The 25,117-nt window shown below is 38.2% G+C and overlaps 3 protein-coding genes across 3 annotated transcripts in view; 1 reads left to right on the top strand and 2 right to left on the bottom strand.

Moving 5' to 3' along the window:
* Nucleotides 1-7,691, top strand: part of LOC140841382 (piezo-type mechanosensitive ion channel homolog) — a 28,620-nt gene extending 20,929 nt beyond the window's left edge. The window contains 8 exon segments of the mRNA XM_073208746.1: nucleotides 2-633; nucleotides 1,156-3,620; nucleotides 3,702-4,097; nucleotides 4,268-4,426; nucleotides 4,805-5,311; nucleotides 6,174-6,315; nucleotides 6,410-6,554; nucleotides 6,817-7,691. Coding sequence (XP_073064847.1) covers nucleotides 2-633; nucleotides 1,156-3,620; nucleotides 3,702-4,097; nucleotides 4,268-4,426; nucleotides 4,805-5,311; nucleotides 6,174-6,315; nucleotides 6,410-6,554; nucleotides 6,817-6,952 — 4,582 coding nt within the window. The 3' untranslated portion in view covers nucleotides 6,953-7,691.
* An 8,186-nt stretch (nucleotides 7,692-15,877) lies between these two features.
* LOC140841381 (RNA demethylase ALKBH10B-like) lies at nucleotides 15,878-20,158 on the bottom strand. Its single transcript, XM_073208745.1, has 7 exons — nucleotides 19,423-20,158; nucleotides 17,779-17,909; nucleotides 17,573-17,690; nucleotides 17,125-17,235; nucleotides 16,897-17,012; nucleotides 16,657-16,811; nucleotides 15,878-16,577 (listed from the first exon to the last, which is right to left on the bottom strand). Exons 1-7 carry the CDS (start codon nucleotides 19,952-19,954, stop codon nucleotides 16,145-16,147), a joined length of 1,596 nt encoding a protein of 531 aa, XP_073064846.1. The 5' UTR covers nucleotides 19,955-20,158; the 3' UTR covers nucleotides 15,878-16,144.
* A 1,764-nt stretch (nucleotides 20,159-21,922) lies between these two features.
* Nucleotides 21,923-23,441, bottom strand: LOC140840826 (uncharacterized). The gene is made up of 2 exons (XM_073207991.1): nucleotides 22,875-23,441; nucleotides 21,923-22,609 (listed from the first exon to the last, which is right to left on the bottom strand). Exons 1-2 carry the CDS (start codon nucleotides 23,439-23,441, stop codon nucleotides 21,923-21,925), a joined length of 1,254 nt encoding a protein of 417 aa, XP_073064092.1.
* Nucleotides 23,442-25,117: the final 1,676 nt, after the last annotated feature.

Here is a 25,117-nt window from a genome sequence, read left to right as displayed (position 1 = left end):
GTTCTCTTCTTATTGGCAGATCCGAGGAACCTTGCCCTTTATTCTTCTCACCAGATGATGTTTTGCCTGTTGTATCAACTTCTAATGGGGATGAACAGAGCTTTGTGGAATCCAGCGAACTGTATGCACAAAATTATGATTTTTCTACCAGTAGAGACTCTCTGGATTACAACAATGGAAAATATTTATTTGGGTATTTTTGGGGAAGCATGAGAGATAGCCATAAATGGAATAAGAAAAGGATTCTTTCATTGAGGCAGGATAGGTTTGAAATGCAGAAGACAACTCTAAAAGTTTATTTGAAGTTTTGGATGGAAAACATGTTCAACCTCTTTGGCCTTGAGATCAACATGATAGCACTATTACTTGCTAGTTTTGCTTTGTTAAATGCCATTTCTATGCTTTATATTGCTTGTCTCGCTACTTGTGTTCTATTGGCACGCCCTATCGTACGTAGATTGTGGCTAATCTTTGTCTTTCTATTTGCTATCATTCTTCTTGCTGAATATATTGTGATGTGGAAAACTATGACGCCTTTGAGTCTCCGTGTTTCTGCTGAGAGTGCTGTACGTTGCCATGATTGCTGGAAAACCTCATATCTATATTTTCATTATTGTGAAAAATGTTGGCTGGGTAAGTTTTCTCACTATGTTAATTGCTTCTTAGAAAGAAATTTATTCTACTATATCTTCGTTCATGCATGATACAATGGTTTTGAGAAACGAGTTTATTCTCAACTCATTTATCTGGAGAGTTTCTGGCATACTGTCATCTAGTGTTTTCATTCTGACAATCTTATGTTGGGACTTCACTGAAGTAAATTTAAAATTTATGATCTAGAGCCCCAATAATCAATTGTGGTGATAATGGTTGCCGAAGTCTTTTTCTTGGGTTTCACACTAAGACTGATTGACCAGCAGGAAGAACTGGTTGGCCCCCTATCTATGGATAGGGGACCCATGGCAGTACTATTTTTCAGTCCATTGATTTTCTGCCATTTGCATGCTTAAAAAAGCTTTTGTATAGGCTTTTACTTGTTTATTCCAAACTAAGGTTCCTATCCCTAAAAATAGAGGGATGCCTCAGCTTCATATTTGCTATCAAATTCATCTTTTCCCGTCCACTGCTATTAGTCATTTGTTTTTTCTATGGCAGGCCTTACTATTGATGATCCTCGAATGCTCATCAGTTATTATGTGGTTTTCATGGTGGCTTGTTTTAAAGTCCGTGCAGACCATGCCTCCTGTTTTTCAGGGTCATTTACATATTACCAAATGCTTTCTCACCATAAGAATGCTATAGCTTGGCAAGATCTATCAATCGAAACCAAAAGCATGTGGACTTTTTTGGACTATTTGAGGGTTTACTGCTATTGTCATTTGTTGGATCTAGTACTTGCTGCCATCTTAATTACAGGAACATTGGAGTATGACATTTTACACCTTGGCTACCTTGGCTTTGCTCTTGTTTTCTTCCGTCTGAGACTTACCATACTAAAGAAGAAAAATAAGATCTTCAAGTATTTGCGAATGTACAATTTTGCTGTTATTGTTCTCTCTCTGGCCTATCAATCTCCCTTTGTTGGTGACTTTAATGCAGAAAAGTGCGAAACAATTGATTACGTGTATGAGGTGATTGGATTCTATAAATATGATTATGGGTTTCGGATCACCTCAAGATCTGCTTTAGTCGAAATCATCATATTTTTTCTGGTATCACTTCAATCATATATGTTCTCCTTATCGGAATTTGATTATATATTTCGGTACCTTGAAGCTGAACAAATTGGTGCAATTGTCCGAGAGCAAGAAAAGAAAGCTGCTTGGAAGATTGAACAGTTGCAGCATATTCGCAAATCTGAGGAGGAGAAACGTCAACGTAACTTACAAGTGGAGAAGATGAAATCTGAGATGCTCAACCTACAAGTTCAGCTCCACAGTATGAATTCCTTTACTGCTGATGATTCTTCACCTGTTAATGAAGGATTGAGAAGAAGGAAGAATGCTTCACTTATTCAGACAGATACCTGCAAACTTGTAGAACAAGATGGCGACACGAGTTATGCTTTCACATCCAATGTGCATGATTCCCCGAGTAGCTCAAGACCAGAGAGTCCATGTACAGTAGATTTCACAAAGTACACGATAGATGCTTTTTTTGGTGAAATAATAGAGCAAGAGGAGTGTGGCAGTTATAATGTTGTTAATGATTTGGACAAAGTTAAGAAAGGTAAAACCCAATCCCAAGAAAACCCTTTAGCTTCTGCTGTACAGTTGATAGGTGACGGTGTTTCCCAAGTGCAGTCAATTGGAAATCACGCTGTTAATAGTCTTGTGAGCTTTTTAAATATTGCACCTCAAGATTCAGATTCAAATTCACGCGAGCCCTTACATATGGAAGGACTGTCTGATGAGAAAAAGAGTTCTGACATTAGACATTTGCACTTGAATCGATCATCTTCTCTTCAGTCAGACACGAGTAGAACTTCAGATTTCTCGAGTCTGCTGATAGTCCAGCATATATGGTCCCATATGAGATCTAATAACGATGTAGTGTGTTACTGTTGTTTCGTTCTTATTTTTCTTTGGAATTTCAGTTTGCTTTCTATGGTGTACTTGGGGGCTTTGTTCCTTTATGCTCTGTGCGTAAATACTGGACCTGACTACATCTTCTGGGTTATAATGCTAATATACACCGAAATGTATGTTTTGATTCAGTATCTCTATCAAATCATGATACAACACTGTGGTTTCAGCATTCAGTCAGGCCTTCTGCGCGGGTTGGGGTTTCCAACAAAAAGAATAACATCGTCTTTTGTTATAAGTTTGCTACCTCTATTTTTAGTTTACTTATCTACTCTAATACAGTGTTCTATAACTGCCAAAGACGGTGAATGGTTTTCAGCTGGATTTGATTATGGAAAAGGGGGGATGCTTAATCAAAATGAGGTTCGATCAGATTCTAGCTGGGTTGAGAAATCTATGAAATTTGTCCAAGTTATGAAACAAATAGTTGAAATGATGGTTAGTAGCTGTTCAAGATACTGGAAATCTCTGACACAGGAAGCAGAATCTCCTCCATATTTTGTTCAATTGTCCATGGATGTCAAAGTATGGCCAGAGGATGGGATCCAACCAGAGAGACTAGAATCTGGAATGAATCAGCTTCTGCAGCTTGTACATGATGAAAAGTGCAAGAATATAGTGCCTAATCAAAGGACTTGCGCTAGCAAGGTTCAAGTTCAAAGTATTGAAAACAGTACTGAAAATAGAAATGTGGCTTTGGCTATTTTTGAGGTTCTTTATGCCTCTCCATTAAGTGAATGCACACCATCAGAAAATTATAAATCTCTAACTCCAGCTGCTGATGTAGCTAAAGAAATCCTTGAAGCTCGAAGCATGGGACTTGCTGAAAAAATTAGATTTCCCTATGATGTACTCTCAGTAATTGGTGGTGGCAAGAGAGAAGTTGATCTCTACGCATATATCTTTGGTGCTGATTTGACTGTTTTCTTTCTGGTTGCTATATTCTACCAATCTGTTATAAAGAATAAAAGTGAAATTCTGGAGTACTATCAACTGGAGGATCAATTCCCAAAAGAGTTTGTATTTATTCTAATGGTGCGAGTATATGCCTTTTTTCATCTTTGGATTAAAAATAAACGGTTATTTATCATGCTGGGTTTTTTTTCTTGCTTGCAGATCATCTTCTTCCTAATGATTGTTGATCGTATCATGTACCTATGCTCATTGGGGACAGGAAAGGTCATATTTTACGTTTTCAACCTCTTCCTCTCCACTTATACTGTCACCGATTATGCTTGGAACATGGATACTTCTCAGAAAAATGCTGCTGGATTGGCTCTTCGAGCAATATATCTTACTAAATCTTTTTCTCTGGCACTACAAGCCACGCAAATTCGATATGGGGTTCCCCACAAATGCACATTATATCGTCAGTTTCTAACGAGCAAAATTTCTCGGGTTAATTATCTTGGCCACAGGCTCTTTCGTGCTTTGCCTTTTTTGTACGAATTGCGATGCGTCCTTGATTGGTCTTGCACAACAACATCATTAACTATGTATGACTGGCTGAAGGCGAGTTCTTTGATTTTCATGTCACAAGTCACCACTGCTCCAAGTACTTGTACTAAATTGAATATGTGAATCTTTGATTACTGTATTGACTGTATTAATTTGTTTGGCGAATCATTTCCCATGCACAAGATTGAGATCGCATTAAAAGGCGATGTTTTCTGTGTTTTCAGTTGGAAGACATAAATGCAAGCTTGTACCTTGTCAAGTGCGATAATGTTCTGAACAGAGCTAAGCATAAACAAGGAGAGAAGCAGACCAAGATGACTAAGATTTGCAATGGGATATGTCTGTTTTTCATATTAATATGTGTCATTTGGGCCCCCATGCTGGTACGTAGCTCGTGGCTCAACTCCACAAAAGAGTATATGTTCTCTTCTTTTTGAAAAGATATGGATGTGAATCTTAGTAACAAATTCCTTTTTATTAGGTGATTGCTAATAGAATTTATTTTCTGTTAGTGTTTATTTTGTTCAATGGTATCTGAGTATTAGTATTACTCGTTGATTTTATAATTTCTATAGCATGCTGTTAGAATCTCCTGAAATTATCATGTTCTAAAACTGGCAGTTGTTAAAAAAACATACTATGGGCCATAATCAAGTGTTGTCTCGGAGCATGACGCTACTCCAAAAACTGACCGAAATGATAAAAATGATAAATATAGCAATGATTACTATTTTCCATGGAAGCTAATTGTTTTCTTACAGATATACAGTAATGGTAATCCGACAAACATTACAAATCCGATTAATGATGCAAGTTTTCAGTTTGATATCAAGACAGTAGATGGCAGGTTGACTTTGTACCAGACAACTCTTTGTGAAAAACTTTTGTGGAATGATTTCAATGCGAATGTTGATATTGATCCTGAAGGATATTTGAGCTCATACAATGTGAATGACATCCAACTGGTTTGCTGTCAAGCTGATGCAAGCACTATGTGGCTTGTCCCTGATGTGGTTCAGAAGCAGTTTATCAGTTCTCTTAACAGCAGTAGCATGGATATAAAATTTTCTTGGGTTCTTACAAGAGACCGGCCAAAAGGAAAGGAAACTGTGAAATTTGAGAGAAGCGTTGATCCATCAGATCTTCCCAAATCATCAGAAGTTGAGAGGGTTCTGAAAGGTTCCTTCAGCAGCTTTAGGGTTTACAACATTTATCCAAGATATTTTCGGGTTACAGGGTCTGGAGAAATTAGACCTTTTGAGCAAGAGGTATGCTTTCAAGCCCTCCCTCGCTCCCTTTTTTCACACACACACACACACACACAATCTCTACCATTGGGGTTATGATGGTAAAAAAATATGAATTAATTAAAGTAAACTTTTAAACTAGTTATTATAGTTTTGAAATATGTTATTTGTTTCAAACGACCTTCAACGAGATTTAGTTTTAATGGTTATATAAACTAATAATGTTCCTTGTTAAGCCCTCGTGTATCAAGTTTTTTTATTTAAGGAAAGACGCCATCAATATAATGGAAAATTTGGGCAGTAGTTTGAAGACCCCCTAAGTCCTTGGTTGATTTTAGGATCACCAGAGGGAAATGCAAATTTGTGGGAGAGGGGAGTGTAGGGACTTGGTTGGCATTATCTGCATAAGCACTTCAACATCCCTTTATGTAGGTGGCTTTATTTTGCTTGGCATGTGACAGGGGTGCTTGAGCAGGGGTTGAGCCAGAGATGGCAAGCAAACATAGTTGGCCATCATAGAAATTAATCAACAACTTTTATATTTTATTTTTCTAAAAATAAGTCCTCTTAATATACATTAAGTCCTACGTCTAATATAAATTTTGGACATGCTATTCAAACCGTTTTAAACGAGTGAAACTGATTCTCTCTATAAAATGATTTACCATTGAATTACCATAAAGTTGCTTTGGGTTTAAAAAGTCTATTCTACTCGGGAGCTTTCAAGTTGTGACGAGGTTTTGACTTCAGATGCATTCATGTAAAGTCTTATCTGTTCAAAACCAAAATTTTCCATTTTAATACGATACAACTATGGACTCGCCACAGCCTTTAACAATGAAATGTAAAACTGTTTCATGAGTCACATGTCCATAATCGACAGGTAAATGATGTCAGTGCGGATCTCGTCCTTCATCATGGGAGTTCTGAGTGGTGGTCCTTCCATGACATAAATTCGCTGGACAAAAATTGGTGTGGAGGCATATCAGGACCCATGGCTGTCATTGTATCAGAAGAAACCCCACGTAAGATTTATCACATCTTTTGTCTTAAACAACCGTGGAATGAATTTTAATTGAATATAACATCTAGAGTGATTGATCTGTTATATTACACCAGAAGGATTTCTTGGTGAAACACTAAGTAAATTCAGCATATGGGGTCTCTACATCACATTTGTACTTGCGGTTGGACGGTTTATCAGAATGCAGTGTTCCGACTTACGGATGAGAATACCATATGAGAATCTTCCTTCATGTGACAGGTACTCAAATTTGTAAAGAACCCGAAAGCTTACCCTTATCTCAGTAATGATAATATTAAATGAACTGGTTAATGTTGTCTATAATTATCTAGACTCATTGGATGGAAATGATCAAATAATATTTTTTTTTTGTTTATAGTTGATCTTATTTATTTTTTGGAAGATGCATCTATTTTTAGGCCATGGAGATGCGTCATCTTAACTTTTCATAAAAATAAAACTAGATCCAATTGTGCACTAAGTAATTATCATGTTTCTTCAGGTTGATAGCTATCTGTGAGGATATATATGCCGCGAGAGCAGAAGGTGAACTTGGAGTTGAAGAGGTACTATACTGGACATTAGTGAAAATTTACAGGTCACCTCACATGTTGCTCGAGTATACCAATCCCGACTAATTCTTTGAGTTGACGACCATTATTCCATGCTCGAGTATATCAATCCTTACTAGTTCTTTTTGAGCTGACGACCATTATATACCTTTCCAGACGAACTGGCGATGGTAGGATCACCTAATGTCATAGAAGATGCAGCCATACTAACGCCAATACTTGTAAATTTATTAGCATCACCAAGCCTCCTAATTCTTATTTTCTTGAAGGGCATTGTGAAATTTGACCGGTTTATATATAGCTAAGGAAAAATTGTCAAATTTGTCCTGTAAGTCGTCATCCCTTCTCATTTACATTTCTCATCATACAATGATACAAAAACAGGAAAATAGAAAATAATTTTTAACTCATCTTAATTAAATACATGATCCTGCAATTACCGAAGCCAATATAATATGTATGCAAAATTCAGAAAGATGATACATTCTAAATCTTTGAACTAAATCATTAGATCGTATGATTCAATTAACATGATACAAGCTTACAAATGAGATAAGCCAGCTCCAACCAATATATATGGGGAGATAATGATCGCGTGCATAGATCCTCTATGATTTCCTCCCTCTCAATAGCCTCTAGGACATTTCATCATTTCCAAAACTTCTCTTTAATGGCTGCCAATTTTTTTCTTCTAATTTTTGATATTACTGCGGTAGGATGACCTTCTCCTGGACCTCCTGTCCGTTGCTTGGGCGCCTCTTGATTCTCCTCTTCCACCATCTTACCACCGTCGCCGCCCTCCACTCCAAAAGTCGAGATATTCCTCCGCCATTTCTGAAGCTGATTATAATTTCACTATCAACATTCATGTTGCCATGACCCTCGATTCAAAACTATCTCCGAGGCACAATGGCAGTGGTTCTTTCAATTCTCCAACATTTTATGTGCCCAGAAAATGTTGTTTTCCATTTTCTTTGGAGTACCAATTTCTCGCACCCAAGGCGTAGCGAAAGTTTAATTTTTTTAGTTTTAACGTTCACAACGTTACTTGAGCATCGTATAATACACACACACTCTTTAAATTAAATAAATTTTATTTAATCACTCAATTAATAATTAATACATATTTTAGACTCTTCTAGAATATTTCATGAGAATTTTACATTTACCAGTCACTATTAATATTATTATTTAATCAATGGATTCAAAAGTTATTAAAAAAATAATTGTGAATTCATTATAATCAGATAGCGTTGATGTGTCGAAGGTACAATTTTCGCTCAAATAATTAAAAATGAGAATTTTGAAGGACAAAATTTTTGAAACATCTACTACTAGAATTTTTATTTTGCAAGATAATTTTCGAAAATTACATTTGTATGCATGCATCCAATAACAGCTGAAAATTATATATTTTAAAATAAAAGTATTCAACTAACAGTAAAAACACTGCAGTTATAAAATGAGACAACCGTCAAACCCTAAATTGTCGTTTAAAATAATTCACAAATGAAACATGCGAAAATCCTGATAACCATCAACATATAAAAGAAAGAGTATGAGAATGTCCAATATCACTCCTAACTCATAAATGTAATGTGCGGAAAATATGGTCCTCGGGTTAGCGTGCACACATCCAGCCCCGTCTACTCAGTCTTCGACGCCTCCAGTCTTCTCATCAATATGCTCACCTGCATCATTCACACCTAGTGAGTCTAAAGACTCAACACACCATAAACGTTATAACAAGTACATATAAATAACATGCAACAGTGAAAAGTACTGAAATCAACATACATTTCAAGATCTTAAAAACATGAACGTAAACGAGTAACAAAGCATAACGTGTCAAAACATGTCGCAGCATATCATCATATACATGTTCATTTTCTTTATTCGAATTCCGTTCATTAGTTGTGACTTTTGTATCAGCTCTGTATGATGGATCTATCTACGTAACTATGGTACCCGACGACGGGGACATCCATGACAATATTTTACCCATCCACTGAGCATTGACCTTACATATCATCGTATTTGTATTCGTGTTTGTATTAGTCACAACCAACTCTCATCCTTTCAAACATGTCATCATATTCATCACTTATATAGATAAAAAAACATCCATATCTGTAATTTCTTCAAACCAAGCATGCAACGAATTTTTCGTATTTCCATAAAAGGTCATGTTCATGATAAAATATACATTTAAAACATGTCAATTTACGATCAGAGCACTGCCAGGACTGCTAACTCGACCCGGGTGCAAAATGACCATTTTGCCCTTGGAAACCCTAATTGACCATTTTATCCATGTACCTCAAAATTTCGACCCGAAGCCAACCAAACTCCTAAAAACAACTAAAAACATATTATTAATCATTTTCTAGACATAAACCCGATCCCATTTCATGACTTATACGATTCGTTTTAAAAACTTGGACCGGGGTCCGGTTTTAAAATGAACCAACCCGAACCTTAATCAAACTTTCTCAAATTTAAACCATGACTTATTCACACCCTACCATCCCTTAAACAACAAAATTCTAGCCATTTAGAACCCCCTAAACTCGGTTGCACCTTGCTGGAAATTTTTGGAACCAAGTTGCTCGAACCCTAGTTGCATCCACCCAACAAATTCTCATCCCTAGGCTAAACCAGCTTGTACCAGCCCTGAACCAACTCTTACTAACCCACCTTTGGACCCTCTTGGACCAATCTAGCCCTAGCCCTCATCCCCATGTACACTGCCAAGTGCAAACACCCGTGAACCTTCACACCAAGCCCTAACCGAGACACCCTTGCACTTAACCCAAACCATTTTATCCCTGTACCTCAAAATTTCGACCCGAAGCCAACCAAACTCCTAAAAACAACTCAAAACATATTATTAATCATTTTCTAGACATAAACCCGATCCCATTTCATGACTTATACGATTCGTTTTAAAAACATGGACCGGGGTCCGGTTTTAAAATGAACCAACCCGAACTTTAATCAAACATTCTCAAATTTAAACCATGACTTATTCACACCCTACCATCCCTTAAACAACAAAATTCTAGCCATTTAGAACCCCCTAAACTCGGTTGCACCTTGCTGGAAATTTTTGGAACCAAGTTGCTTGAACCCTAGTTGCATCCACCCAACAAATTCTCATCCCTAGGCTAAACCAGCTTGTACCAGCCCTGAACCAACTCTTACTAACCAACCTCTGGACCCTCTTGGACCGATCTAGCCCTAGCCCTCATCCCCATGTACACTGCCAAGTGCAAACACCCGTGAACCCTCACACCAAGCCCTAACCGAGACACCCTTGCACTTAACTCTCTCATCCGGCTGTATGACCAATACCAGCGGTGTTCTATCCAACCTAGTCAATGATTCAGCCCCACCAGGGTCTGATCCAAGTCTTGGAACAGCCTTTGCACCGCAATCTAGCCCTTACCTTCCGATCTAGCCCAACCGAGACCAAACACCAAAAGAAATGTGATTGGCCTTCACCAAATAATGACTACTCCATGACTCTAACATATTGACACCTTAAATATTAACATGAACATCCCTTTAACCCCTATCCATAGCATCCCCTTGCATCAAAATCAAGAAAATGTGAGTTTCAACAAAAGAGTAGGCATATTTAATGTCAAACCTTACGAAAACGAAACCACATGCTTGATTAAATAATTTCCATGAAACCACACACAAATCAACAATAAAATAGCGTGAATGATGAGCAAAACAAGATTTATGGCGTGTCTTTGCGTTTAAACACTTGAAAACTTGGATATCTATGCGTAGGACGAGCACCGGAAAGACGGGAAGGGATTTCTTTGCAAACTCAAGGGAGAACTCGAAGGCGGGAGCTGCTGAAAATTTCAAAAAGCTGATGTTGCTGAAGGGGAGGGGCGGCCAAAGCTTACACTAGGTTTAGGGTTTTTAGGGTAGAGTTTATGTTAATATAAAAGGTGGTAATGGGCCTTTAATTAAGAAAATAAAGTGATTAAAACTTTTTAGGCACATTAAATAATAAATAAACATGTCAAGAAAAAAAACACTCCCGAAAAATATTTCGTTCAGGTACATTTTTGAAAATGTTGCCCGAACCCTAAAAAACCTTCGACTCGTTGAAATTTGCGCATCGGTAAAAAAATTGACTCGGCGAGTAAAAATACCCAACCAAGGCCCATTTTCAAATCTCACACTTATTTACACCATATATTAACTAATCAAAAATAATTATTTAATAAAAACATTATTTTGATTATCATCGGTCTCCGTTCCTCGTTCGAGAGCGAAATGCAACTTAAAGTTCTAATGCATTAAATTTTAAATAAACCATGAACTAACCCACAAATCATGCAATAAACATGCATTAAATATAATTAAACTCATATTTTAGTAAAACCCTAGATTGCATACAGTCAGTTTACGTAGTTCGAATTTCCTAAACCTTACGATTCTCCTCCCTTAAACAGAATTTATTCCTCGAAATTTAAGACGTACTGAAAAAATCAGGGTAGCAACTTCTCATCTCGGCCTGTGTCTCCCAAGTAGCCTCCTCCTCGGAATGATTCAGTCACTTGACTTTGACCATGTTGATGACCTTGTTCCGGAGCTCTTGCCTATCCAATATCTGAGCGGGTCTCTCCTCGAAAGACGGGTTTGACGTCAACCGTAGTGGCTCATAATTGAATACAGTGTGACGGGTTCAACATGTACTTTTGCAACATCGAGACGTGGAACACATTATGAACTCCCACCAGATTCAGCAATAATGCAACTCTATATGCGAGTGTCCCCACTCTCTCTAGGATCTCGAACGATCCTATGAATCTAGGGTTGGGCTTGGCCTTATTTCCAAATCTCATCACACCTTTCATCTGTGAGACTTTCACAACTACATGATCCCCTACTATGAATTCATGATCCATGCGCCTCTGATCTGCATAGCTCTTCTGTCGGCTCTGAGCGGTCTTCATCTTATCTCGGATCTTAACCAGTAACTCTGCAGTCTGACTGAAAATATCTGGCCCCAACTCTGTCCCTCTCTCCTACCTCGTCTCAATAAACTAGTGACCTACACTTCCTCCTGTATAATTCCTCATATTGAGCCATACCGATAGATGTTTGATAGCTGTTGTTGTACGTGAACTCCACGAGAGGTAACTTCGGCTCCCAGCTGCCCTGGAAGTCGATAATGCAAGATCTGAGTAGGTCTCCAAAATCTGAATCACCCTCTCTGACTGACCGTCGGTCTGATGATAGAAGACAGTATGAATAGAAACTTAGCACCCAAGGCCTGATGCAGACTCTTCCAGAATGCATACGTGAACCTCAGATCCCTGTCTGACATGACGAACACTGGAATCTCATGCAGTCTGACTATCTCTCTGATATACAGCTACGTATATTGAGTCATGGTGAAAGTCTTCCTGATCGGTAGAAAGTGTGCTGACTTAGTGAGCCGATCATTTGAGAACCCATGGTAATGTTCTCCCATTTCCATTCGAGAATATGGAGTGGTCTCAGCTTCCCTGCAGGTCTCTGATGCTCGGCCTTAACCTGCTGACACGTCAAACACTCGGAGACAAAACACAGAATATCTCGCTTTATGCCGGGCCACCAATACTGAGTCTGTAGATCCTTATACATCTTCGTACTCCCAATATGGATGGAGTACGGGGTGCTGTGGGCCTCAATCATGATATCATCTCTTAGGGAATCACTGCTAGGAACCCACAGTCGGTCACGATATCTGACTATGTCGTCCTCAACTGTATACAACCTCAGGCCCTTAGACTCATCCCTCTGTCTCCACTTCTGTAACTGCTCGTCAGAAGTCTGCCCCGCTCGAATCCTGTCTCTCAGTGTCGACTGTACTGTTAGAATAGAAAGACTAGGGGCATCGCCCCTGTCATAAACTACCAGCTCAAACCTTTGAATCTCTGCCTGCAATGATCTCTGTACCGACAGCTGAATGATCACTGCATTATTCCTGCTCAAGGCATCCGCAACTACATTAGCCTTACCTGGATGGAAGCTAATGCCACAGTCGTAATCCTTCACTAGTTCTATCCATATCCTCATGTTCAGTTCCTTTTGCATGAAGAAGTATTTTAGACTTATGTGATCAGTGAAAATCCTGCACATCTCTCCATACAGATAACTGCCTCCATATCTTTAGGGCGAATACTACAGCTGCTAGCTCGAGGTCATGAGTTGGATAATTCTTCTCATGGACCTTCAACTGCCTAGAAGCATAGGCTACAACCCTGTCGTGCTGCATCAGAACCGCGCCCAAACTAAGCTTCGAAGCATCTGTATAAAGCAAAAACTCTTCTTGTCCTGATCGCATGGATAGAACTAGAGCTGAAGTCAATGTCTGCTTCAGCCTGTCAAAACTCTCATGGAATTATGATCCCCAAATGAATTTGACATTCTTCTTCGTCAAGGCGGTCATAGGCACCACAATAGAAGAGAAGCCCTGAATTAAATTCCGGTAGTACTCAGCCAACCCCATGAAACTGCAGATATCTGTCACATTCTTAGGTGCTGGCCATTCTTGGGCTACCTCAACCTTACTGGGAACAAACTCCACTACATATCGGGATATGATGTGGCTCAAAAATGCCACTCTGTCTAGCTAGAACTCGCATTTACTGAACTTCCCATACAACCGTCTGTCTTGTAAAGTCTTCAGTATGGTCCTCAGATGCTGATTGTGCTCATCTCTGCTCTTCGAATAAATCAGTATGTCATCTATGAAAAATATGACAAACTGATCCAAATATGGCTGAAACACACGATTCATGAGATTTATGAAGATTTTTGGCGCGTTCGTCGGTCCAAAGGGCATCACCATAAAATCATAGTGCCCATAACGCGTCCTGAATGCCAACTTATGCATGTCAGACTCTCTTACATTCAGCTGGTGGTATCCTGATCGGAGATCTATCTTCTAGAATACTGACGCTCCCTGAAGCTGATCAAATAGATCCTCGATACTGGGTAGTGGATACTTATTCTTAACTATGACTCGGTTCAGCTCCCTGTAGTAAATGCAAATCAGCATGCTGTCGTTCTTCTTCTTAACAAACAGTACCGATGTGCCCCATGGAGAAAAGCTCGGGTGAATGAAACCCCTATCTTGCAAATCCTGTATCTGATCCTTCACCTCTTTCATCTCTGTGGATGCTAGACTATAAGGTGTCTTAGAAATCAGCACTGTACCTCACATCAGCTTGATAGAGAAATCAACCTCCCTGTCTGGTGGAATGCCTGAAACATCATCCCAGAAAACGCTGGGGAATCACTGACCACCTCGACGTCCTCTAGCCTCTGGCTGACTGGCTCGGTCACTATCACAATTCTCGCAAAAAATTCTTGGTAGCCTCTCCTCATGAGCTTCCTTGAACATATGCAAGAAATGATGTGTGGCATATACTGGTGTCTGGCTGCCTCAAAAATAAATGGCTAATGGCTAGGTGGTCGGACAGATACTGACCTTCGACGAAAATCTATAGTGGCTCCGTTTGAAGAAAGCCAGTTCATACCCAAAATAATGAAAAACTCTGGCAACTGTAGCATAATCAATTCTGCTTGCACCATATTTTTCGGCAACCGAACCTCCGATCTCCTCATTATCTACGAGGTAAACATCTGATCTCCGGACTGAATAGAAACCCTGAATCCCAAATCCATAGATTTTGGTATGATTCCTAGTTGCTGGACGAATGACTCGGATATAAATTAATGTGTAGCTCCGGAATCTAGCAATGCATATATGGCTACACCTGAAATATATATCCTTCCCGCGACAAAACATACCATCAAATCTAATCGTGCTAGACGGTATAATATCACCGCCCGAGCACCAACTCCTTTGTAATTTCTCTCGCAATGTGCGGTACTCGTGCTCGAGCGGTAATATTATACCGTCCGAGCGACGAGTCCTCTGTAATCCAATCTTCGAAAGACACAATCTTACCGCCCGGGCGCCAACTCTTCTGTCCAGAAATCCATCTTCGTTGCCCGAGCGGTAAGATTCTACCGACGGGCACCAACTTTTCTGCATCATTCCTTTCTTTCTCACATGGCTTGTGTATTTCTCTCTTGATTTGAGTTCTCCGGCCATTTCACCTGCTAATTCATCACGTACGAATGAGACGATTATATGCATGTGCTAATTCTAAAACAAACAAAATGTATATGAAATGCATGCACACGCAATGCAAATACACACGAAACTAATGCAATAAAATACGTAAAAATGATACACATCAACAGAAAAAGTAGTGCTGAACTGAGGAAGCTGTTAAGTACTGCAGTAGATGATGACGACTTGAGTTGGGATATTGAGGAGGATGATGAGCCACCGAAAGCTTAATTGCAAAACCTTATACTTTGTTAATTCAAGAAATAGCCGTGGTGTTTGGAAAGTGGAGAGACATATAAAAACCCAATGTAATGCCCATGGTATATCAAATGGCCTTATTCTTTCGGTTGTGTGTGCTTCATACCTTCTCAGTCCACCCCACAGGATCAAAAAATTTTAAACAATTGGATCTACATGAGTATATTTCCATAAGGGTAGCTTGAACTCATTCGTGTCTAGTACATTTTGAGAAAGTAAACATATCAAATTGATGCAATTTTCCATTCTTTTTGTCTTGATGTTAATTGGTCTCTCTGCTACTTGATGGATTGTTTTCCTCCCCACTTGTATTTTATGTGGCTCATGGTTCTATTATATTGGTCGTACCTTTTATCCTAAAGCCTTTGTTCTAACTGTTTATCGTTTGCGAAGTTTGCTTATTCAAAGCTCTCAATTTGTGAAAGTAGCAAAAAATCAGATGCGGCAAGACATGTTTAAAACTTGTGTTTTGGTTTCACCAAGAATCACACAATTTGAAAAGATTAGTTTTGTGAAACACATCAGTTGGAAAAAATTCTTCTTCCTGAACATAAAAGTATACCATACTCTAAAAGTAACTCGATCTGAAAACAAGAGTCGATACAAAGCCTTCAACAGGACTAAATCACACTCAATTTAACCTCAAGATCAACCATTTCTGGAGACTACATAAATTCAGTGAATGTATAAAAGACCAACACTAAAAACCTGGCAGGTTAAAAAAAGGAGAAAATGCACAACTTTAATCAGCATTGGGAACTTCTTTGGACATGAGAGCGTCACCGAAATTACTTGGAAATCACTAGTATAAATATCATGAATTGTAGAGCCCTGAATCAGAATTAATCTTCTTCACGTGTTTCAACCGAGGAATGCAGTGAAAGAAACCGTCCTCTTTGAGCACGTGGAGGAAGATGCTTTGCAGGTTTTCGTGAGCCAACAGTCCAGGGCAAGAACACCCCAGTGCCACCACCCGGAACCCTTTTAGGACTCACAACCATAGGATGCACCGGGGCTAACATCACCAAAGGGGAACGCAAGAGACTCCATTTTGGGATCATACTTACTGGTTCGTAGCCAGTGACTATAGTGTTTGGATTTGGGGCACCAGGTTGCCATAAAGTCATGGCTTTACTTAAAGGGCTTTCTGCAGGTGTGTTGTTTTGGGTCTCGGTTCGAACTCTGAAGAAAGTGATGGTCACCCTCTTGTTAAGCGATGCGCACATAACATGCCTTGCTGTGTCTGAGCTGTTCCCTCTCATGACTAAAAGAGACCTGCACAAAATGTTTGGAATTAAACACCACACTATCCATAAAATCTGGAGGGGTTAAGATGATTAAGTTGAACACACACCCTTCCTTCAGAGAAAGCATAAGCAGCCCTCTATAATTTCCTTCACCGTTGTTCACTAGCGTGCGGCCGAATGCCATTGTTGATTCGGAGAGGAGGAGTGTAGAAAGAGGCTGGTCCAAATGAGGCGGTTTAAGAAAAGGCTGGGAATATTCGCCCTAATACCAAAAGAACTTGTTGATACTGTACACAAGGCATGGAACTAGAGAATAGACAAATGAAACGAATTTGAAGTACATATACCTCATCAAAGAAGTTAATGATGCAGCTGTTTGGCTTCCTGTGTTCTGGAATCAAATGCCATTGAATCAAATGCTCAATCACACCTTCGAGAAGAGCTGGGATTGGCTCGACATAGTCTGTTAACATAATTAAAAGAAAGAAATATCAAAATTTCTTGCAGGTAGTCGTTGTTGCAAAGATAAAAGAGCAAATCATTATAGCAAAACAAACTACGCTCTAACTACTTACTCTTTTGGGTTGTTGAATCATTGTTTATCTTCCCGAAAATGGGAATGCCTAGCTGAATCAACTCCCTCTTGTTTCCTTTCACTTGTTGATTGTAGAGAATAAAGGTCTCATCTGAAAACATATTCAGCATTGGATCAGAGCTTTGCTGTAGTAGAATCAAGTCCAAAGGATCAAATTGTGCATAAGACTCATCGCAACATATCGAACAAAAAAATAAGCACCAGAAAACCAGTTGCTAAATTTGAGAACATATTGGTGTTCTGGGTGGGTTGAATATGTTTTTAATCAGTATGCCATACTTTGTCGTTGGCAAAATAGTTTTAGCAGCAAATCTTATATTTAATCTCAAGCAAAATAAATCCCCAAACCTGGTTACAACCTCAAAACTTCTGGTCCAAAACGAAACAACTAGTTTAACTATATAAGCATCACGGATCACAGGATCCACCTGACAGTTCACCATTCTGACCAGCGACTCGAAGTTCATTCACGAAGTCATTCAATTTAGAGAGCTCGACATCAGTGAACAAGCCTTCATACAACTTAAGACCTCTAACAACATTCACCTGCATTACAATTTACAGTCAACAAGAGTTATATGAACGGACATTCATCATCAAGAAAACTAAAAGATTAATAAAGAGACGGACTCACCATATGCCCTTTAACCGGCTCCTTAGCGATGAAACCTTTCGTCATCTTGATCTGGGCACGACGTGCATCACACTCTTCATGGTTGGAACATATGTCAACATGTTCAAGAGATGGCTGCACTTCATGAGATCCTGTGATGCATCATAAGAAATAACGAATTTTGGAATCATTCTGTTCCCAGAACAGAAGTAAGAGGAATAAATGCATTAAATCAATGAATACGACCTTCTTGTACAATAACCAATGCAATGAAAGAATACGTACACTCATTGAAGAGTCATCGTAAAAAATTTCTAAAAAAAAGTCATTACAAAAGGCAAGCCAAGCCAAAAAACTGTCATCTGAAGGACCTGTTCTCTCTCTTGGGATCAACGATATATGTGCACCAAAACTTCGCATTGTCCAAAACCTCTGCCTCCCTATGTGTTTCTTTTGTCTACAGTTTCAAAGTTTTTTGAATTCAAGAACTTTTCACTATATGAAGTTATCTCCTAAAAAGTCATCTTGTAGTCTAGAATCATTTCTCTTCCACTACCGTACTGAACATTCTCAACTTTTATAATAAAAACAGCTGCCCCTAAGGTTGTTTTTCCAAGATTTTAAAGTCTCGAATCTCGATAGGTGTGGGGAAATGGAAAAGTGAGAGATACCGTGTTAATAATTTGCTGTAACCAAGAAACCCACTAACAGACAGACCATGAAAAAAACGAAAAAGCATCATTTGTGCACCATTCATAGAGCATAGTGGAATAGTACCTAAATGCTGCACTTAGCCTTATCGGACCAAGAATCTCGATCAAAAGGGCCTTCTATATTACACTTGTTGGTTCACTTGAAGAGCTTTTTCATATATTGTCAAAATCATCAAGGAATAGTTTAAAAATTATGTGCTTAACAGAAAAAATATTATTTTTAAAATTGAAATCCACGTGGAGATTTTGGCCAAATTCTCTCACCGAGTGAAGTCGGTAAAGTCAAACGAGTTGGAAACTCCGACTTGCCTGTGGAAACAACAAGAAGAACCCATTTCGGAACCGAATATACCAATAACAAAGTGGACCAGTGGGCCAATCGCAGCCAAGAAAAGCCAACTGAAGGCAGCCACCCCCCTCCAATAAAAGATCCGACGGTCCAGACCAACCAACCGCCGGCACCAGAAGAATTTTTAATTCAAATGCTTTCTAGACCCATTGTCGCCACATATCAATTAGCTTGCTCCATTAATGGCGTCCCAGATTCAAACTTTATAATAAAAAGAATTAAATGGTTTTCTTGAGAATTTTGTTTTCTTACAACTTAATTAAGGACTCGGATTTTTTCCGGTTCCAGAAACTAACTTTTTCTTTGCACATCTCGATTTTCTCAAATCTCCCATAAAATACTCGGAAATTATATAATTTTTCAATAAATAATGAAATGACATACCTTCAAATTTAATATAACATTACCGAATATGTGGTTTTTCATATTAAATATTCTGGAGTATTCAGGAAAGTCTGCTGCTTGGCAGTAACAAAAATTATGATTCAATAACCAATCAATCATTTTTCCAAGGAGAACAACGTGAAATAAAAAAGAATAATCTTGATCCTCATTGTAATAGGTTTGATTTTCGATGAACAGATGGAGGCTCAATGGACTTACCTGTATCGGTGATCTCACTTTCAGGCGAATCATCTCTCTCGGATTCCTCAGGCGCCGCTTCACCGCCGTCATTCTCAATGACGTCCGACGACTCATCCGCCGGGCTTTCTTGGTTCTTCATTTTCTCATCAGACGATTCTGTACACGCTACGTTCCTCTCCTCTATCTTCTTCGCGGCCACTTTCTTGAGCTCCATCGGGATATCCGCGATGGAGAAATACTTTTGCCTGTGGAGGATCGGGATCCAGTTCATCCTCCGCCTGTGTATAGCCGCGAAAACCGGCTGGTACTCGGCCGCTCCGCCGCTATCCAGCTGCGTCAGGTGGCTGCAGAGGGCGTCGATGATAGCATTCGCCGCCGCAAACTCCCCACGGAACCACGAGATGATAGCATCCTTGGCAAACGTCTCCGACACGGTCGTCATCATCACCCCTGGAGGCGGCGGCTGGGGCTGCTGCACAACCGCGGGCGCCATCAATGGATTCACCTGAATTCGATCACCCCGAGCTAAAACGCCGGCCGCCGGCGGCATCTGGATGTAGCGTAGATTGTCCGACTGAGGCGGGTGAATCAGTCTCAAGAAGTTTTCAGTGAATACCGTGATTTGGGATTGTCACTGTGAAATAGTTGGTTACATCTATGTGCCTAAATCTCGGTAAAACTTTGTGGAATTACAGGAAATTGTTGGAAAAGCAAAAGGAGATTGTTGAAATTTAGAGAGCAAAAAAATTGTTGGAGGTGTGAGGATTTATGTGTGTGTGGAATAGTCCGTACCAGGTGGGGGAGCAATGATGACGTGTCCAAAGTTGAGACGACGTGTCAATGTTTAAGGAGCTGATCTTCCTGCCTGAATGTAATTTCTATGTCCACGTCATATGTCTTACACTAAGATTTCTGTTCCAATTTTTTTGTATTTGCTTGAGTAATCTTACATTTATAACTAAATTTGTATAACAATTTTTATAATACAAAAAATTCAATATAAATATTTAATTATTAACGTCTCATGATAAATTCAATGTAAAATTTCATGATATAATAACAAGATCTCACGATTTAATTATTATAAATATCGTTTGTACAATATTTTGATTGTAATTTAGCATTATTCTTTTTTTTTATTATGTCGTCTGTGAATTACTAATGACTATCGTTCTCATTATTAGTCAAGAATTTAGGATGCAAATAAATGAATATTTTTATAATTAATAGTATTTTCACATGAAATAATTCTCTTGTGAGACGGTCTCATGAATCTTTATGGATCAACTCTACCGATATTCACAATAAAAAATAATATTCTTAACATAAAAAATAATAATTTTTCGTTGAAAAAGCAAATTTAGTTTGGAAAAATAATAAAACCGTTGGGAATGTGTTTGGTACAAAATTCAAAGAGTAAATTATGATGATTGCGAAATAATGTAAGCTACGTTTTAAGGCTGATATTTTAGATGTGTTGATAACAAAGTAATCAAAAAATTGACTTTTAATGATTCGGGCCCTCACCCGAAAATGATTCGGGTTTGGGTGAAGCAGGCCAATGGGGTATTAACTGGGTCCCATTTGTTGATGAGGCGCATCGCACATGCTGCAGACGACTCCTTTTACCACCAAACGTGGCGCAGGTTAACCCAACATAGCCACTTGTTATTTTACTCACTCACTCTCTCTCTCTCTATATATATATATATATATTAACAGTCAATCGATGAAATTTTACTTAGTCCATTCTTTTTATATATAATTTGAAAATTTTAAAACCTCTTTATAGTAGAAAATTTTATATATATATATATATTATATATATATATATATATATATATATATATATATATATATATATATATATATATATATATATATATATATATATAGTATTTGAACTTTTGATTTGTGATGGTTCTTGATATCAATTGATTTGTCTAATCAACAAAAAGATTTTGATCGTGTAGAGTTATTACGAGTAATGTTTTCAAAACTGGGTTGAACATGTCGTATCGATCGAAAATCGATCACGGCTTGGTACAATAATTTTCACATCTTCTAATAATTGTTTTTACAATCAAACAGATTAAGAATCATTTAGATCGGTAATAAACCCGTTAAAAATCGATCCGATCGGTTTACTCTTTTTAATTTTAACATTTTGTGTTTAGAATTTTGATTACTTTCTTATTTTTTTTTTAAAAAAAATCTTATTATATATATATATATATATATATGATTATTTGGATTTTGAATTTTGTTAAAAATATTATTTTAATCATCTTAGAGTTTATTTTGATTTATTTTTTGTCTAAAATATATAGATATAATTATATATGTGTGTTGTTTTGATTTTAAATTTTGACAAATATATTTTATTATTATTATTTATATATGAATTTAATATCCTTCGAATTAAAATATATTACTTAATATATTATATTATTTTTATATTATATAACATTATTTCATCCGATTAGTTTTTTTTTTTTTTTGAAGGTAAACAGCTTCATTAAGATGTTAAAGAAAGATCATGTTCTACAGCTTTCAACAGCCAAGTAGGAAAACCACAAGATACCCAGTCTAAATTAGACAACCAAATCAAAGCCTTGTGGGCTAAAAGATGAGCTACTCCATTGGCAGATCTCTTCATATGGTGAATCAATAAGAAATTATGCTCATGTAGCATAAAATGAATCTCCAAAGCTAAAGCACCGACTGATCCCAATTCTTCTTCAGGTTTGGATACTGCATGAACCGCCTGAAGAGAATCTGAAAAGATACAAACATTAGCAAACTGTTGGGCCACACAGTAATCCATTCCAAATCTTATAGCTTCCAATTCAGCACCCTTAATCGACCCCCGATTTCGTACCAATTTTGCCTTGGCTCCTAAAAGAAGCCCCTGAGAGTCTCGAATAACAGCCCCAACACTGAATATGTTATTTGCCTCATCCCAACCTGCATCCAGATCAAGCCTCACCTGACCAACGTTCGGCCGCTTCCATAGACTGTCTGCACTAATCTGCTCTTGCATAGGCAACATTTTGCATGATTCACTTGCCATTCGAAAAGCTCCCAACAAAGAAAAAGCCCATCCCACATCTATAGCAACTGGTAACAGCTTAGGGGCATGCAGAAGCTTACATAAATCACTCCAAATAGCCCAAGATACAGTGGCAAACACTTCAAACTCTTCCTTCCCACAAGTTTTTAATATTAGTAAGCCACAATCAACAAAGGAACACTCCTTGAGTTTGCACAAATAACTCCAAAAAAATTGTATTTTTCCAAGCCTTTTTCACAACAGAACAAAACAGAAGACAATGACTAGTCGAAGCATAATAAAAATTGCATAAAGGACACCTACCATCAGTCGGTACATGGTGTGATTGCAAGTTCGCTGACGTAGGTAAGAAATCCCTAGACGCCCGCCACATAAATATCCGGATTTTAGGAGGTACCTGAAGTTGCCAGATAACCTTCCACCATGAAAGCAAAGAATGAGATGATTGAGAAGGAGGGGGAGCAAAGCTGTTCGCTTCTAGTCTATATCCATCTCTGACTGAGTACTTCCCATTTGAACTGCCATGCCAATATCTGATATCAGTACAACCTCGCCTATTCAGAGGGATGTCTAGGATGGCTTCAGCTTCTGGCGTCGAAAAAATCTGGCGGATAATGGAATCGTACCAGGACCCATTTGGTGAAATGAAAGAGGCCACTTTAAGATTACCATCTAACAAAGTATTATTATTGCATCGAAATGAAGACAAACCCGGGATCCAAGGATCCAACTTTGCTGAAATTTTTTCACCTGTCCCCACTCTCCAACACAGACCTTTACTAAGCAGCGCCCTGCCCCAAAGCAAAGACCTCCAAACAAAAGAAGGGTTAGAGCCCAATCCTGCTTCCATGATGTCTGAATGTTTAAAGTATCTCGCTTTGAGGATTCTCGCCATTAAAGAATCAGGATTTTGAACCACTCTCCACACTTGCTTAGCCACAAGAGTTTTATTGAAAGCTACCATATTACGAAATCCCATCCCACCAAAGCACTTAGGCTTGCATAGATCATTCCAGCTCAATCAGTGCATACTTTTAGATTCTCTGTTACTGCCCCACCAGAATTCAGCACACATCCTTTCAATCTCATGACATAAAGAAATTGGTAACTTAAAACACGACATAGCAAAGGAAGGAATTTCTTGCATAACCGATTTAATGAGAACTTCTCGACCACCCATAGAGAAAAATTTGCTGCTCCAGCCCTGAATTTTCTTACTAATCCGCTCACGAATGTAGGCAAATTGTAATCGTTTACTACGAAGTGAGAAAGTAGGTAGGCCCAAGTAAAATTCATGTCCCTTAACAACATCCACATCCAATACTCTCCTGATTTCCTCAACTGACAAAGCCGGAGTACTCGGACTGAACGTGAGGGCAGATTTATCGTAATTAATCAGTTGTCCCGACGCCGAAGCATAACTATGTAAACAATTACGAACATTCTCGCAATCCTTCTTTGTCGCTTTAAAGAAAATAAGACTGTCATCAGCGAAGAACAAATGCGAAACACTCGGACAGGAAGCGGCAATCTTAACTCCATTAAATTTTCTATGCTCTGCTACCTTAGAGAGAAGAGACGACAAACCTCATGATGAGATCCACCCACATCATCGCGAATCCCAACCGGAGCAAAATTGCCCTCAAAAAGTCCCACTCCACTCGGTCATAAGCTTTACTCATATCAAGTTTAAGCGCAGCGAAACCAGATTTTGCTTTCTTGTTGTTTCTGATCCAATGCATACATTCAAAACCAACAACCACATTATCTAAGATCAGCCGCCCAGGAACAAAGGCACTTTGATGTGGGTCTATAACATGAGTCAAAATCGAACGAAATCGATTTGTAATTGTTCGTGCAACAATTTTGTAACAAGTATTACAAAGACTAATAGGCCTGAAATCTTTCAATGACAAAGGGTCCTTGACTTTGGGAATAAGAGAAATAATGGTAGCATTCCAATCCGAAAGATCGCCCTGATTATTAAGAATCGCAAGAACTGCCCTGATTTCATCCGATTAGTCGAATCGTTTCTTTAATAGACATGTTCGATTATCGGTTCAATTATGAAAAGATTGATTATAAATATAATATCATGGTGCATATAGATTGTGTTATTTCAAATCACAAAATTCTTGATTTCAAAATTTTCAAATTTCCATTTGATAGTAATCATAAATAATTTTAAACTCATTACATTTAAATACGACATGAAACAGATAAGGATAAGAAAAATGATAAAACTTTTGTGAGACGGTCTCACGAGTCGTATTTTGTGAGACAAATATCTTATTTACATCATCCATGAAAAAATATTACTTTTTTTATGTTACAAATATTACTTATTATTTTGAATATCGGTAGGGTTGACTCGTCTTATATATAAAAATTCGTGAGACAGTCTCACAAGAGACTATTTGATTAATAAGAGTGTGTTTGGTTGAGTGGATTAAATAAGGATAGATTAATAGTCCAATATTTATCGTTAAAATTTTAAGTTGTTTTAATAATCATTTTGACCCGGTTTAAGATCCAATTTTATGGAACTATTTGATTAATAAAATTGGATCTTAAACCGGGTCAAAATGATTATTAAAACAACTTAAAATTTTAACGATAAATATTGGACTATTAATTTAT

Source organism: Primulina eburnea, chromosome 9 (assembly GCF_022965805.1).
Source record: "Primulina eburnea isolate SZY01 chromosome 9, ASM2296580v1, whole genome shotgun sequence".
Classification (NCBI taxonomy): domain Eukaryota; kingdom Viridiplantae; phylum Streptophyta; class Magnoliopsida; order Lamiales; family Gesneriaceae; genus Primulina; species Primulina eburnea.
Note: the sequence above shows the minus strand (reverse complement) of the source record. Positions and strands in the feature narration are given on the sequence as shown.

Bases quoted from the DNA above. Each gene is read 5' to 3' on its own strand.
- LOC140841381 (XM_073208745.1), bottom strand. From the start codon at position 19,954: ATGCCGCCGGCGGCCGGCGTTTTAGCTCGGGGTGATCGAATTCAGGTG. The intron at 17,691-17,778 runs GTGAGTCCGTCT...ATTGTAATGCAG, and splicing joins AGCCGGTTAAAGGGCATATG to GTGAATGTTGTTAGAGGTCT. The intron at 16,578-16,656 runs GTGTGTGTTCAA...CATTTTGTGCAG, and splicing joins ATGCTTTCTCTGAAGGAAGG to GTCTCTTTTAGTCATGAGAG.
- LOC140840826 (XM_073207991.1), bottom strand. From the start codon at position 23,441: ATGGTAGCTTTCAATAAAACTCTTGTGGCTAAGCAAGTGTGGAGAGTG. The intron at 22,610-22,874 runs GTACCTCCTAAA...ACTTGTGGGAAG, and splicing joins AGGTTATCTGGCAACTTCAG to GAAGAGTTTGAAGTGTTTGC.